Source organism: Oncorhynchus clarkii, unplaced genomic scaffold (genome assembly GCF_045791955.1).
Source record: "Oncorhynchus clarkii lewisi isolate Uvic-CL-2024 unplaced genomic scaffold, UVic_Ocla_1.0 unplaced_contig_10520_pilon_pilon, whole genome shotgun sequence".
Lineage (NCBI taxonomy): Eukaryota > Metazoa > Chordata > Actinopteri > Salmoniformes > Salmonidae > Oncorhynchus > Oncorhynchus clarkii.
The window spans coordinates 79,565-92,439 of NW_027258065.1; the positions used below are offsets into that span (position 1 = coordinate 79,565).

Below are 12,875 nucleotides of genomic sequence, written 5' to 3' on the forward strand. Positions count from 1 at the left end.
TTATAGTCACACGTATCAAGAGAGGACTGCATCTCAGTCTTAATACGGTAGCTTTTTAAAACGTGCTGAGAACGCACCTAACGTTGATGACGCTCGGCAGTAGCAACACAAGCTTCAGGAAGTCTCCACAGAACATGACCGACTGGTTGACGGCTGCCATCTTTAATATAGTGCTCTAAATGGTAAAACACACTGTCTGTGAGAAAACTAAATTGGTCAACGTTGAGTGGTTAGAAAAATATGATTATAAAATGTATATTATTTAACCAGGAAATAAAATGTACATGAAATACCAGAAGAGACCGTTTCCATCAACCGTTGGGTAAAACAGGTCCAGACAAGTCCCAAATAGCACCCTATTCCATATTTAGCGCACTACTTTTTGACCAGATCCCTACAGACACTATAAAGGGTATAGGGAGCTATTTGAGACAGTGTCCCTGTAGATCACAGACAGTTGACCAGGTTGTCCCTCTCCTCTATCTGTTTGTCCACTGCCAGGTCCATGGCCTCCAGGAACCTCTCCAGGGCCACTGTCGGGGTCTGGTAAGGAATCATAGGCAAGTCAGATTGCTGTTGCATAGGAACGCAATGAGTAGCACTCTTTCCATATGAAAATACTACAGTTTATTTTAGATACAAATATCTTCCCATTGAATTCATGTTTAAAATGTTTGTTTAAAATAAAAAACTGTTTGCATGTTGCGTGAAACATTTGAAAACGTTTACAAACCTTCACAAAAAGAGCATGGGCCAAAAAGGGTAGTTTCCTCAGCGCTCTGCCACTAAAACCTTTACTCTTTCTGGAACAGTCCACAAGAGAAATAAGCACAAAACATCTTTCAATTCTACTCCGATACAATCCAATCCAACACACACACTTCTCAAGGGGAGTATCAATTCTACTCCGATACAATCCACACACACTTCTCACGGGGAGTATCAATTCTACTCCGATACAATCCACACACACTTCTCACGGGTAGTATCAATTCTACTCCGATACAATCCACACACACTTCTCACGGGGAGTATCAATTCTACTCCGATACAATCCACACACACTTCTCACGGGTAGTATCAATTCTACTCCGATACAATCCACACACACTTCTCACGGGTAGTATCAATTCTACTCCGATACAATCCACACACACTTCTCACGGGTAGTATCAATTCTACTCCGATACAATCCACACACACTTCTCACGGGGAGTATCAATTCTACTCCGATACAATCCAATCCGATCCAATACACACACACTTCTCAAGGGTAGTATCAATTCTACTCCGATCCAATCCACACACACTTCTCAAGGGTAGTAGCTCGGTGGCAGGTCTGAGATATGAACGTCAACGCTACGGAGGGCTGGGACTCACATGGCGATGTCCCTGAGAACCAGGCTGAGCTCCGACACCTTGCTCTCCCTGAAGCCCATGGTCTCCAGCTCAAACATGGTCAGCAGTGGCTGTCTGGGGTACACGATCTGGCACTACACACAACGTAGGAAAAGGAAAAATAACTCACACATTATTTTTTACCTCTGTTGATGTTTCGGTACAACACCTTGGTGAAGACCTGGTACTGAACACAGACGTGTCAGTGAAAGGACTCCTCAATAACAGAGTAACTGTATCCTACGGTAGAAACTCAAAAGATAGGAACCCCAGAGTTACAGACTGACACATTTTAAAGATAGGAACCCCAGAGTTACAGACTGACACATTTTAAAGATACGAACCCCAGAGTTACAGACTGACACATTTTAAAGATACGAACCCCAGAGTTACAGACTGACACATTTTAAAGATACGAACCCCAGAGTTACAGACTGACACATTTTAAAGATAGGAACCCCAGAGTTACAGACTGACACATTTTAAAGATACGAACCCCAGAGTTACAGACTGACACATTTTAAAGACAGGAACCCCAGAGTTACAGACTGACACATTTTAAAGATACGAAGCCCAGAGTTACAGACTGACACATTTTAAAAATAGGAACCCCAGAGTTACAGACTGACACATTTTAAAGATACGAACCCCAGAGTTACAGACTGACACATTTTAAAGATAGGAACCCCAGAGTTCCAAACAACCTCCATTCCCAAAGAGTTCCGACTGTATTCATTAAATACACATGTTGGTGTGTGTTTACCTTCATCAGTTCCTCCAGGAGGACAGAGAGATGTTGGTGTGTTTTTACCTGCATCAGTTCCTCCAGGAGGACAGAGAGATGTTGGTGTTTTAACCTGCATCAGTTCCTCCAGGAGGACAGAGAGATGTTGGTGTGTTTACCTGCATCAGTTCCTCCAGGAGGACAGAGAGATGTTGGTGTGTTTTAACCTGCATCAGTTCCTCCAGGAGGACAGAGAGATGTTGGTGTGTTTTAACCTTCATCAGTTCCTCCAGGAGGACAGAGATGTTGGTGTGTTTTAACCTGCATCAGTTCCTCCAGGACAGAGAGATGTTGGTGTGTGTTTACCTGCATCAGTACCTCCAGACAGGACAGAGAGATGTTGGTGTGTTTGTACCTTCATCAGTTCCTCCAGACAGGACAGAGAGATGTTGGTGTGTTTTAACCTTCATCAGTTCCTCCAGGAGGACAGAGTGTTGGTGTGTTTTTACCTTCATCAGTTCCTCCAGGAGGACAGAGATGTTGGTGTGTTTGTACCTTCATCAGTTCCTCCAGGAGGACAGAGAGATGTTGGTGTGTTTTTACCTGCATCAGTTCCTCCAGACAGGACAGAGAGATGTTGGTGTGTTTTAACCTTCATCAGTTCCTCCAGACAGGACAGAGAGATGTTGGTGTGTTTGTACCTTCATCAGTTCCTCCAGGAGGACAGAGAGATGTTGGTGTGTTTTTACCTTCATCAGTTCCTCCAGGAGGACAGAGAGATGTTGGTGTGTTTTTACCTTCATCAGTTCCTCCAGGAGGACAGAGAGATGTTGGTGTGTTTTAACCTTCATCAGTTCCTCCAGGAGGACAGAGAGATGTTGGTGTGTTTTTACCTTCATCAGTTCCTCCAGGAGGACAGAGAGATGTTGGTGTGTTTACCTTCATCAGTTCCTCCAGACAGGACAGAGAGATGTTGGTGTGTTTTAACCTTCATCAGTTCCTCCAGACAGGACAGAGAGATGTTGGTGTGTTTTAACCTGCATCAGTTCCTCCAGGAGGACAGAGAGATGTTGGTGTGTTTTTACCTGCATCAGTTCCTCCAGACAGGACAGAGAGATGTTGGTGTGTTTTTACCTGCATCAGTTCCTCCAGACAGGACAGAGATGTTGGTGTGTTTTTACCTGCATCAGTTCCTCCAGACAGGACAGAGAGATGTTGGTGTGTTTTAACCTTCATCAGTTCCTCCAGACAGGACAGAGAGATGTTGGTGTGTTTTTACCTTCATCAGTTCCTCCAGGAGGACAGAGAGATGTTGGTGTGTTTTTACCTTCATCAGTTCCTCCAGGAGGACAGAGAGATGTTGGTGTGTTTGTACCTTCATCAGTTCCTCCAGACAGGACAGAGAGATGTTGGTGTGTTTTTACCTGCATCAGTTCCTCCAGACAGGACAGAGAGATGTTGGTGTGTTTTTACCTGCATCAGTTCCTCCAGGACAGAGAGATGTTGGTGTGTTTTTACCTGCATCAGTTCCTCCAGGACAGAGAGATGTTGGTGTGTTTTTACCTTCATCAGTTCCTCCAGACAGGACAGAGAGATGTTGGTGTGTTTACCTTCATCAGTTCCTCCAGACAGGACAGAGAGATGTTGGTGTGTTTTAACCTGCATCAGTTCCTCCAGGACAGAGAGATGTTAGTGTGTGTTTACCTTCATCAGTTCTTCCAGACAGGACAGATAGATGTTGAAGATGCCCTCTACAGACGGAGGGCCAATGTACTGCTTGATGTCAGCTCTGTCCACAAACGCCAGGTCTATCTTCTCTGTCACGTTGGAGGTGGTCAGGATCACAACATTAGGATGCCTGGGATATACAGGAAGATCAGCTGGGCTAATCTACATACACACCAACACACTGGAGGATGAAGTGGTAGAATCCCACAGCCGCTTGTAGAGAACACGTATGTATCCCAAATGGGCCCCTATTCCCTATATAGTGCACTACTTTTGACCAAGGCCTATAAGGCTAATGGCCCCCTATTCCCTATATAGTGCACTACTTTTGACCAAGGCCTATAAGGCTAATGGCCCCCTATTCCCTACATAGTGCACTACTTTTGACCAAGACCTATAAGGCTAATGGCCCCCTATTCCCTATATAGTGCACTACTTTTGACCAAGGCCCATAGGGCTAATGGCCACCTATTCCCTACATAGTGCACTACTTTTGACCAAGGCCTATAAGGCTATTGGCCACCTATTCCCTACATAGTGCACTACTTTTGACCAGTAATAGGAAGTAGTGTTAAACAGAGTTTAATGTGTGACCCATCACAACAGATGAACTGAACATGTCTGACTGGGGTTTAATGTGTGACCCATCACAACAGATGAACTGAACATGTCTGACTGGGGTTTAATGTGTGTCCCATCACAGCAGATGAACTGAACATGCCTGACTGGGGTTTAATGTGTGACCCATCACAGAAGATGAACTGAACATGTCTGACTGACCGCTTGATCTGGTCCAGCTGTGTGAGGACAGAGTTGACCACTCTGATGGCGTCTGAGGGTTCCGTTCCGGCCTGGGAGGCTTTCCGCGCTGCCGTCAGACTCTCCACCTGGTCATCAAACACAGAGTTATTCTGGGCCCTGCAGTTACATGTGTAGGAGTTAACTGGGCCCTGCAGTTACATGTGTAGGAGTTAACTAGGTCCTGCAGTTCCATGTGTAGGAGTTAACTGGGCCCAGCAGTTACATGTGTAGGCTTTAACTGGGCCCTGCAGTTACATGTGTAGGCTTTAACTGGGCCCTGCAGTTACATGTGTAGGCTTTAACTGGGCCCTGCAGTTGTAGGCTTTAACTAGACCCTGCAGTTACATGTGTAGGAGTTAACTGGGCCCTGCAGTTACATTTGTAGGAGTTAACTAGGCCCTGCAGTTACATGTGTAGGAGTTAACTAGACCCTGCAGTTACATGTGTAGGAGTTAACTGGGCCCTGCAGTTACATGTGTAGGAGTTAACTGGGCCCTGCAGTTACATGTGTAGGAGTTAACTGGGCCCTGTAGTTACACATGTAGGAGTTAACTGGGCCCTGCAGTTACATGTGTAGGCTTTAACTGGGGCCTGGAGTTACATGTGTAGGAGTTAACTGGGCCCTGCAGTTACATGTGTAGGAGTTAACTGGGCCCTGCAGTTACATGTGTAGGAGTTAACTAGGCCCTGCAGTTACATGTGTAGGAGTTAACTGGGCCCTAAAGTTACATGTGTAGGCTTTAACTGGGCCCTGCAGTTACATGTGTAGGAGTTAACTGGGCCCTGCAGTTACATGTGTAGGAGTTAACTAGACCCTGCAGTTACATGTGTAGGAGTTAACTGGGCCCTGCAGTTACATATGTAGGAGTTAACTGGGCCCTGCAGTTCCATGTGTAGGAGTTAACTGGGCCCTGCAGTTACATGTGTAGGAGTTAACTGGGCCCTGCAGTTACATGTGTAGGCTTTAACTGGGCCCTGCAGTTACATGTGTAGGCTTTAACTGGGCCCTGCAGTTACATGTGTAGGAGTTAACTGGGCCCTGCAGTTACATATGTAGGAGTTAACTGGGCCCTGCAGTTACATGTGTAGGCTTTAACTGGGCCCTGCAGTTACATGTGTAGGAGTTAACTGGGCCCTGCAGTTACATGTGTAGGAGTTAACTGGGCCCTGCAGTTACATGTGTAGGAGTTAACTGGGCCAGGCAGTTACATGTGTAGGAGTTAACTGGGCCCTGCAGTTACATGTGTAGGAGTTAACTGGGCCCTGCAGTTACATGTGTAGGAGTTAACTGGGCCCTGCAGTTACATGTGTAGGAGTTAACTGGGCCCTGCAGTTACATGTGTAGGAGTTACCTGGGCCCTGCAGTTACATATGTAGGAGTTAACTGGGCCCTGCAGTTACATGTGTAGGCTTTAACTGGGCCCTGCAGTTACATGTGTAGGCTTTAACTGGGCCCTGCAGTTACATGTGTAGGAGTTAACTGGGCCCTGCAGTTACATATGTAGGAGTTAACTGGGCCCTGCAGTTACATGTGTAGGCTTTAACTGGGCCCTGCAGTTACATGTGTAGGCTTTAACTAGACCCTGCAGTTACATGTGTAGGCTTTAACTTGGCCCTGCAGTTACATGTGTAGGCTTTAACTGGGCCCTGCAGTTACATGTGTAGGAGTTAACTGGGCCCTGCAGTTACATGTGTAGGCTTTAACTGGGCCCAGCAGTTACATGTGTAGGCTTTAACTGGGCCCTGCAGTTACATGTGTAGGCTTTAACTGGGCCCTGCAGTTACATGTGTAGGCTTTAACTGGGCCCTGCAGTTGTAGGCTTTAACTAGACCCTGCAGTTACATGTGTAGGAGTTAACTAGGCCCTGCAGTTACATGTGTAGGAGTTAACTAGACCCTGCAGTTACATTTGTAGGAGTTAACTAGACCCTGCAGTTACATTTGTAGGAGTTAACTAGACCCTGCAGTTACATTTGTAGGAGTTAACTAGACCCTGCAGTTACATTTGTAGGAGTTAACTGGGCCCTGGAGTTCCATGTGTAAGAGTTAACTGGGCCCTGCAGTTACATGTGTAGGAGTTAACTGGGCCCTGCAGTTACACGTGTAGGAGTTAACTGGGCCCTGCAGTTACATGTGTAGGAGTTAACTTGGCCCTGCAGTTACATGTGTAGGAGTTAGCTTGGCCCTGCAGTTACATGTGTAGGCTTTAACTAGACTCTGCAGTTACATATGTAGGTTTTAACTGGGCCCTGCAGTTACATGTGTAGGCTTTAACTGGGCCCTGCAGTTACATGTGTAGGAGTTAACTGGGCCCTGCAGTTACATGTGTAGGCTTTAACTGGGCCCTGCAGTTACATGTGTAGGCTTTAACTGGGCCCTGCAGTTACATGTGTAGGCTTTAACTGGGCCCTGCAGTTACATGTGTAGGCTTTAACTGGGCCCTGCAGTTGTAGGCTTTAACTAGACCCTGCAGTTACATGTGTAGGAGTTAACTGGGCCCTGCAGTTACATTTGTAGGAGTTAACTAGGCCCTGCAGTTACATGTGTAGGAGTTAACTAGACCCTGCAGTTACATGTGTAGGAGTTAACTAGACCCTGCAGTTACATTTGTAGGAGTTAACTAGACCCTGCAGTTACATTTGTAGGAGTTAACTAGACCCTGCAGTTACATGTGTAGGAGTTAACTGGGCCCTGCAGTTCCATGTGTAGTAGTTAACTGGGCCCTGCAGTTACATGTGTAGGAGTTAACTGGGCCCTGCAGTTACATGTGTAGGAGTTAACTAGGCCCTGCAGTTACATGTGTAGGAGTTAACTAGACCCTGCAGTTACATGTGTAGGAGTTAACTGGGCCCTGCAGTTACATGTGTAGGAGTTAACTGGACCCTGCAGTTACATGTGTAGGAGTTAACTGGGCCCTGCAGTTACATGTGTAGGAGTTAACTGGGCCCTGCAGTTACATGTGTAGGAGTTAACTGGGCCCTGCAGTTACATGTGTAGGAGTTAACTGGGCCCTGCAGTTACACATGTAGGAGTTAACTGGGCCCTGCAGTTACATGTGTAGGAGTTAACTTGGCCCTGCAGTTACATGTGTAGGCTTTAACTAGACCCTGCAGTTACATATGTAGGCTTTAACTGGGCCCTGCAGTTACATGTGTAGGCTTTAACTGGGCCCTGCAGTTACATGTGTAGGCTTTAACTGGGCCCTGCAGTTGTAGGCTTTAACTAGACCCTGCAGTTACATGTGTAGGAGTTAACTGGGCCCTGCAGTTACATTTGTAGGAGTTAACTAGGCCCTGCAGTTACATGTGTAGGAGTTAACTGGGCCCTGCAGTTACATTTGTAGGAGTTAACTAGACCCTGCAGTTACATTTGTAGGAGTTAACTAGACCCTGCAGTTACATGTGTAGGAGTTAACTAGACCCTGCAGTTACATGTGTAGGAGTTAACTAGACCCTGCAGTTACATTTGTAGGAGTTAACTGGGCCCTGCAGTTCCATGTGTAGGAGTTAACTGGGCCCTGCAGTTACATGTGTAGGAGTTAACTGGGCCCTGCAGTTACACGTGTAGGAGTTAACTGGGCTCTGCAGTTACATGTGTAGGAGTTAACTTGGCCCTGCAGTTACATGTGTAGGAGTTAGCTTGGCCCTGCAGTTACATGTGTAGGCTTTAACTAGACCCTGCAGTTACATATGTAGGTTTTAACTGGGCCCTGCAGTTACATGTGTAGGCTTTAACTGGGCCCTGCAGTTACATGTGTAGGAGTTAACTGGGCCCTGCAGTTACATGTGTAGGCTTTAACTGGGCCCTGCAGTTACATGTGTAGGCTTTAACTGGGCCCTGCAGTTACATGTGTAGGCTTTAACTGGGCCCTGCAGTTACATGTGTAGGAGTTAACTGGGCCCTGCAGTTACATGTGTAGGAGTTAACTGGACCCTGCAGTTACATGTGTAGGAGTTAACTGGGCCCTGCAGTTACATGTGTAGGAGTTAACTGGGCCCTGCAGTTACATGTGTAGGAGTTAACTGGGCCCTGCAGTTATATGTGTAGGAGTTAACTGGGCCCTGCAGTTACACATGTAGGAGTTAACTGGGCCCTGCAGTTACATGTGTAGGAGTTAACTTGGCCCTGCAGTTACATGTGTAGGCTTTAACTAGACCCTGCAGTTACATATGTAGGCTTTAACTGGGCCCTGCAGTTACATGTGTAGGCTTTAACTGGGCCCTGCAGTTACATGTGTAGGCTTTAACTGGGCCCTGCAGTTGTAGGCTTTAACTAGACCCTGCAGTTACATGTGTAGGAGTTAACTGGGCCCTGCAGTTACATTTGTAGGAGTTAACTAGGCCCTGCAGTTACATGTGTAGGAGTTAACTAGACCCTGCAGTTACATGTGTAGGAGTTAACTAGACCCTGCAGTTACATGTGTAGGAGTTAACTAGACCCTGCAGTTACATGTGTAGGAGTTAACTGGGGCCTGGAGTTGTTCCTGACCACATGACCTGACCAGGAAAAGCTCTGGACCACTGTTGTAGGCTATTCATACTTTACCTCATCAATGAGAACAAACACCAGAGCCTGCTTTACCTCATCAATGAGAACAAACACCAGAGCCTGCTTTACCTCATCAATGAGAACAAACACCAGAGCCTGTTTACCTCATCAATGAGAACACCAGAGCCTGCTTTACCTCATCAATGAGAACAAACACCAGAGCCTGCTTTACCTCATCAATGAGAACAAACACCAGAGCCTGCTTTACCTCATCAATGAGAACAAACACCAGAGCCTGCTTTACCTCATCAATGAGAACAAACACCAGAGCCTGCTTTACCTCATCAATGAGAACAAACACCAGAGCCTGCTTGTCATCTATCAGCTGTTGGATCTTCTGGAACATCTTAGTGACCAGTTTCCCACTCTGGAAGACAGACACATTACCTGTTTTCAGTCAAACAATACCAATAATCATTTATACATGTTGATGCTGTGGACAAATCCAATTTCCCCTTGTGGGATTAATAACGTTTATTCCAGTAAATTCAATGAGACATGTAACGAGAAGCAGGAAGAGCCAACTGTACCTCAGAGAACCACTTGGAGAACAAACTGTGGCTGTTGATCTCAACAAACTGCCCGTAAGAGTACCTGCAGGAAGAACAGGACAGGAAGTTCAAGTTTATAGGACCCATATGGACGTCATAAGACACTGAATTACATGGATTTTGCATTGATTAATAGAGAATAAAATATTGAAGTTCAAATACAAGGTAAAACCAGGACAATATGTACATTTACGTTTGGGAATACAGTACGTGGTAGAATGGCTAGAGGTGGTGAAAAACATTCTCCAACAAGATTCTGCCAAAGCACTTTCCTCAGAGTGAGATCTCTCTCTTACCGGTTCGATAGTCGGATTGACAGCTTCTGGGCCAGAGCTTTACACAAAGACGTCTTCCCTGTGCCCGGGGGTCCTAACATGGACACAAATATAGACACACAATCTAAATCATATCGCTTTTATACATTAATATCAAAGTCATTTATATTATCATATTATAATATCATATTTATTATTATATTCATGTGTCAAGTTATCAAGGTCCTGCTTCTGTTACCATGAAGCAGAACAACTCGGTTCCATGAGATCAGGTTGCTGTCCACGTTTTTGTCAGAGAAGTAAATTGTGGTTGAGACGTAATCCAAGAGCTAGAGGGGAAAAGAGAAAGACAACAGGATGGAGGTCAAATAATGACATCAGTGTAGTACCACTGACATCTCTCTATAACACTCCGATAATAACACAAGGTTATTAAGGTTGATTCCCAAATGAAGCCGTATGCCCTATGTAGTGGACTACCTTTGACCAGAGCCCTATGGGGCCCGTAGGGTACCATTTGGAACGTATCCTAAATGTTTCTTACTTGTGTTTTGACCCCGCTCTCATAGACCAGACTCTCCCAGATGCCATGGAACTCAGCTGAAAAACACACACATGGGAGTAAGAAAACATCAACCCTGGCAAACATAGAACTACATATAGAAAAGTCAATTAGTAGAATCTCTGTTAACATGGGCCCGCCCACCGGCTGGTAAGAGCCAGTGATTGGCTGCAGAGAGCTCCTCCTCCTCCTCTAGGTTCAGAGTGCTGGGCCCGTCATCATTCAGGGTGAAGATGTGGATGGACAGACTGCAGCTCTTCAGATCTATGGGCTGCATGAGGAAAACAACCCAAACATCAGACATGTGTCTTATAGTACACTACTGCTTTTTTTTTATACCAGGGGTCAGGTCTAAAGTAGTGCACTGGATAAGGAATAGGGTGACATTTGGGACTCATCCGGGTGGGTATAGTTTGTGGGATGTTCCAACAGAAATCTGTTCCAAAAACGTTGTAAGTACAAGGTTGCCAACAAACAACGTATACAAAGTAACATGATCAATTCACCTAGCTGCTGAATAGGCATCAATTCACCACATAGCTTATTCTTAATGTTTGTCCATAGGCTACCAGAGTGAGGACAGACATTTTTTGGGAATAAACGTGGTGATTGAAAAACTTAATGAAATAGCCCACTCCCTACCCGGTATCTTATTCTGCCTGTATACAACTTTGTATGTGTTGTTTGTTGGCAACCAGTTCCACAAATTATACCCCCCCCCCGACTTATCCCATGATGCATCAACATACAGCTGAAAATGTTTTATTAATGAGCCACTAAGACTGTCTGTGCTAATGAGTTCCTACGGGACATTATTTATCTCAAGCAGCTAGAGAGAGAGAGAGAGACAGAGAGACAGAGAGAGAGAGACAGAGAGACAGAGAGAGAGAGACAGAGAGAGAGAGAGAGAAAAAAAGAGTGAGAACAACAGTAAATGCCGTCAGGCTGTCATATAGTACTTTACTTTTCTCTCAGCGTCCACTATGGCCACTGATTGGACGTGTTTGATAAGGAAGTCTTCGTCAAACTCTGTCCACCTGAAGGCCCCGAACACCATGCGATGACGGTTCAGCAGGGTCAAGACGTGCATCTTCACGTCAGACCTCTTGGCAGTGCTGTAGTCAGTGTAATATGCAGAGAGAGAGAGAGACAGAGGAGAGAGACAGAGGAGAGAGACAGAGGAGAGAGACAGAGGAGAGAGACAGAGGAGAGAGACAGAGGAGAGAGACAGAGGAGAGAGACAGAGGAGAGAGACAGAGGAGAGAGAGAGGGCGACAGCGACACCGAGGCAGAGAGCGACACAGAGGCAGAGAGCGACACAGAGGCAGAGAGCGACACAGAGGCAGAGAGCGACACAGAGGCAGAGAGCGACACAGAGGCAGAGAGCGACACAGAGGCAGAGAGCGACACAGAGGCAGAGAGCGACACAGAGGCAGAGAGCGACACCGAGGCAGAGAGCGACACCGAGGCAGAGAGCGACACCGAGGCAGAGAGCGACAGAGAGCAGTGTTGTTAGGGACAAGGAGAAAGGAATGGAAGCATGTCATGAATACAACTTTGAAAAGACTAACATGCTGGGATAAATCATTACATAATGGCCAGTGTCCCAAATGACAACCTTATTCCCTATATAGTGCACTACTCTTGACGAGGGCTGATAGGGCCCACTATTTAAGGAGGGCCCTTTTCAAAAGTAGTGCACTATATAGGGAACAGGGTGCCATTTGGGACACTTTCATTCCCTAGTACTGTAATACTAGTTCAGTGTGAATAGAGATTTTAAAGATACACTAGCTAGTTAGAACCTGGTAGATTTGACGTGAACCTCCACATGGATGTTGTTCGTGTCGTTGGGGTTCTGCTTCAGATCCCCTACCTCCATTCTGTCGCCTTCCATACCTTCAGAGATTCAAATGTATGTCAAAATTAAATCATTTTCGGGTGGAAATACAAAAACTCCTTGCTCAGTCTAATGTAATGTCTCGGCAGCAGTACACATGACATGTTGACATCACCAACATGCATAAGAAGTACTTATCTACTATCTGCCTTTACAACTAACAACAAAATAAGTATAATTAGCTAGCTAGTATGACAAGAACACATTCAATGCAAAGCATCAAGCTCACAGCATTTAGCTACCTAGCTAATGTTCGCTAGCTACACCAACGTTACTAGTTAAAGTCGCAGAGTGACACGCATTATTCTGTTGCTAGATCTCACTAGCAAGGGATGTTACTAGTGTTACGTGTGTAATACAGCTATTACGAAGCGTCATTTATTTTTGT

General features: G+C 45.7%; 1 protein-coding gene across 1 annotated transcript; it reads right to left on the bottom strand.

Annotated features, from left to right (window-relative positions):
* Positions 1-424: 424 nt before the first annotated feature.
* On the bottom strand, positions 425-12,484 carry LOC139394712 (pachytene checkpoint protein 2 homolog). The gene is made up of 13 exons (XM_071142812.1): positions 12,393-12,484; positions 11,552-11,702; positions 10,732-10,858; positions 10,570-10,625; positions 10,264-10,354; positions 10,047-10,119; positions 9,730-9,793; positions 9,480-9,566; positions 4,631-4,737; positions 3,827-3,980; positions 1,381-1,493; positions 734-803; positions 425-543 (listed from the first exon to the last, which is right to left on the bottom strand). Exons 1-13 carry the CDS (start codon positions 12,482-12,484, stop codon positions 448-450), a joined length of 1,281 nt encoding a protein of 426 aa, XP_070998913.1. The 3' UTR covers positions 425-447.
* Positions 12,485-12,875: the final 391 nt, after the last annotated feature.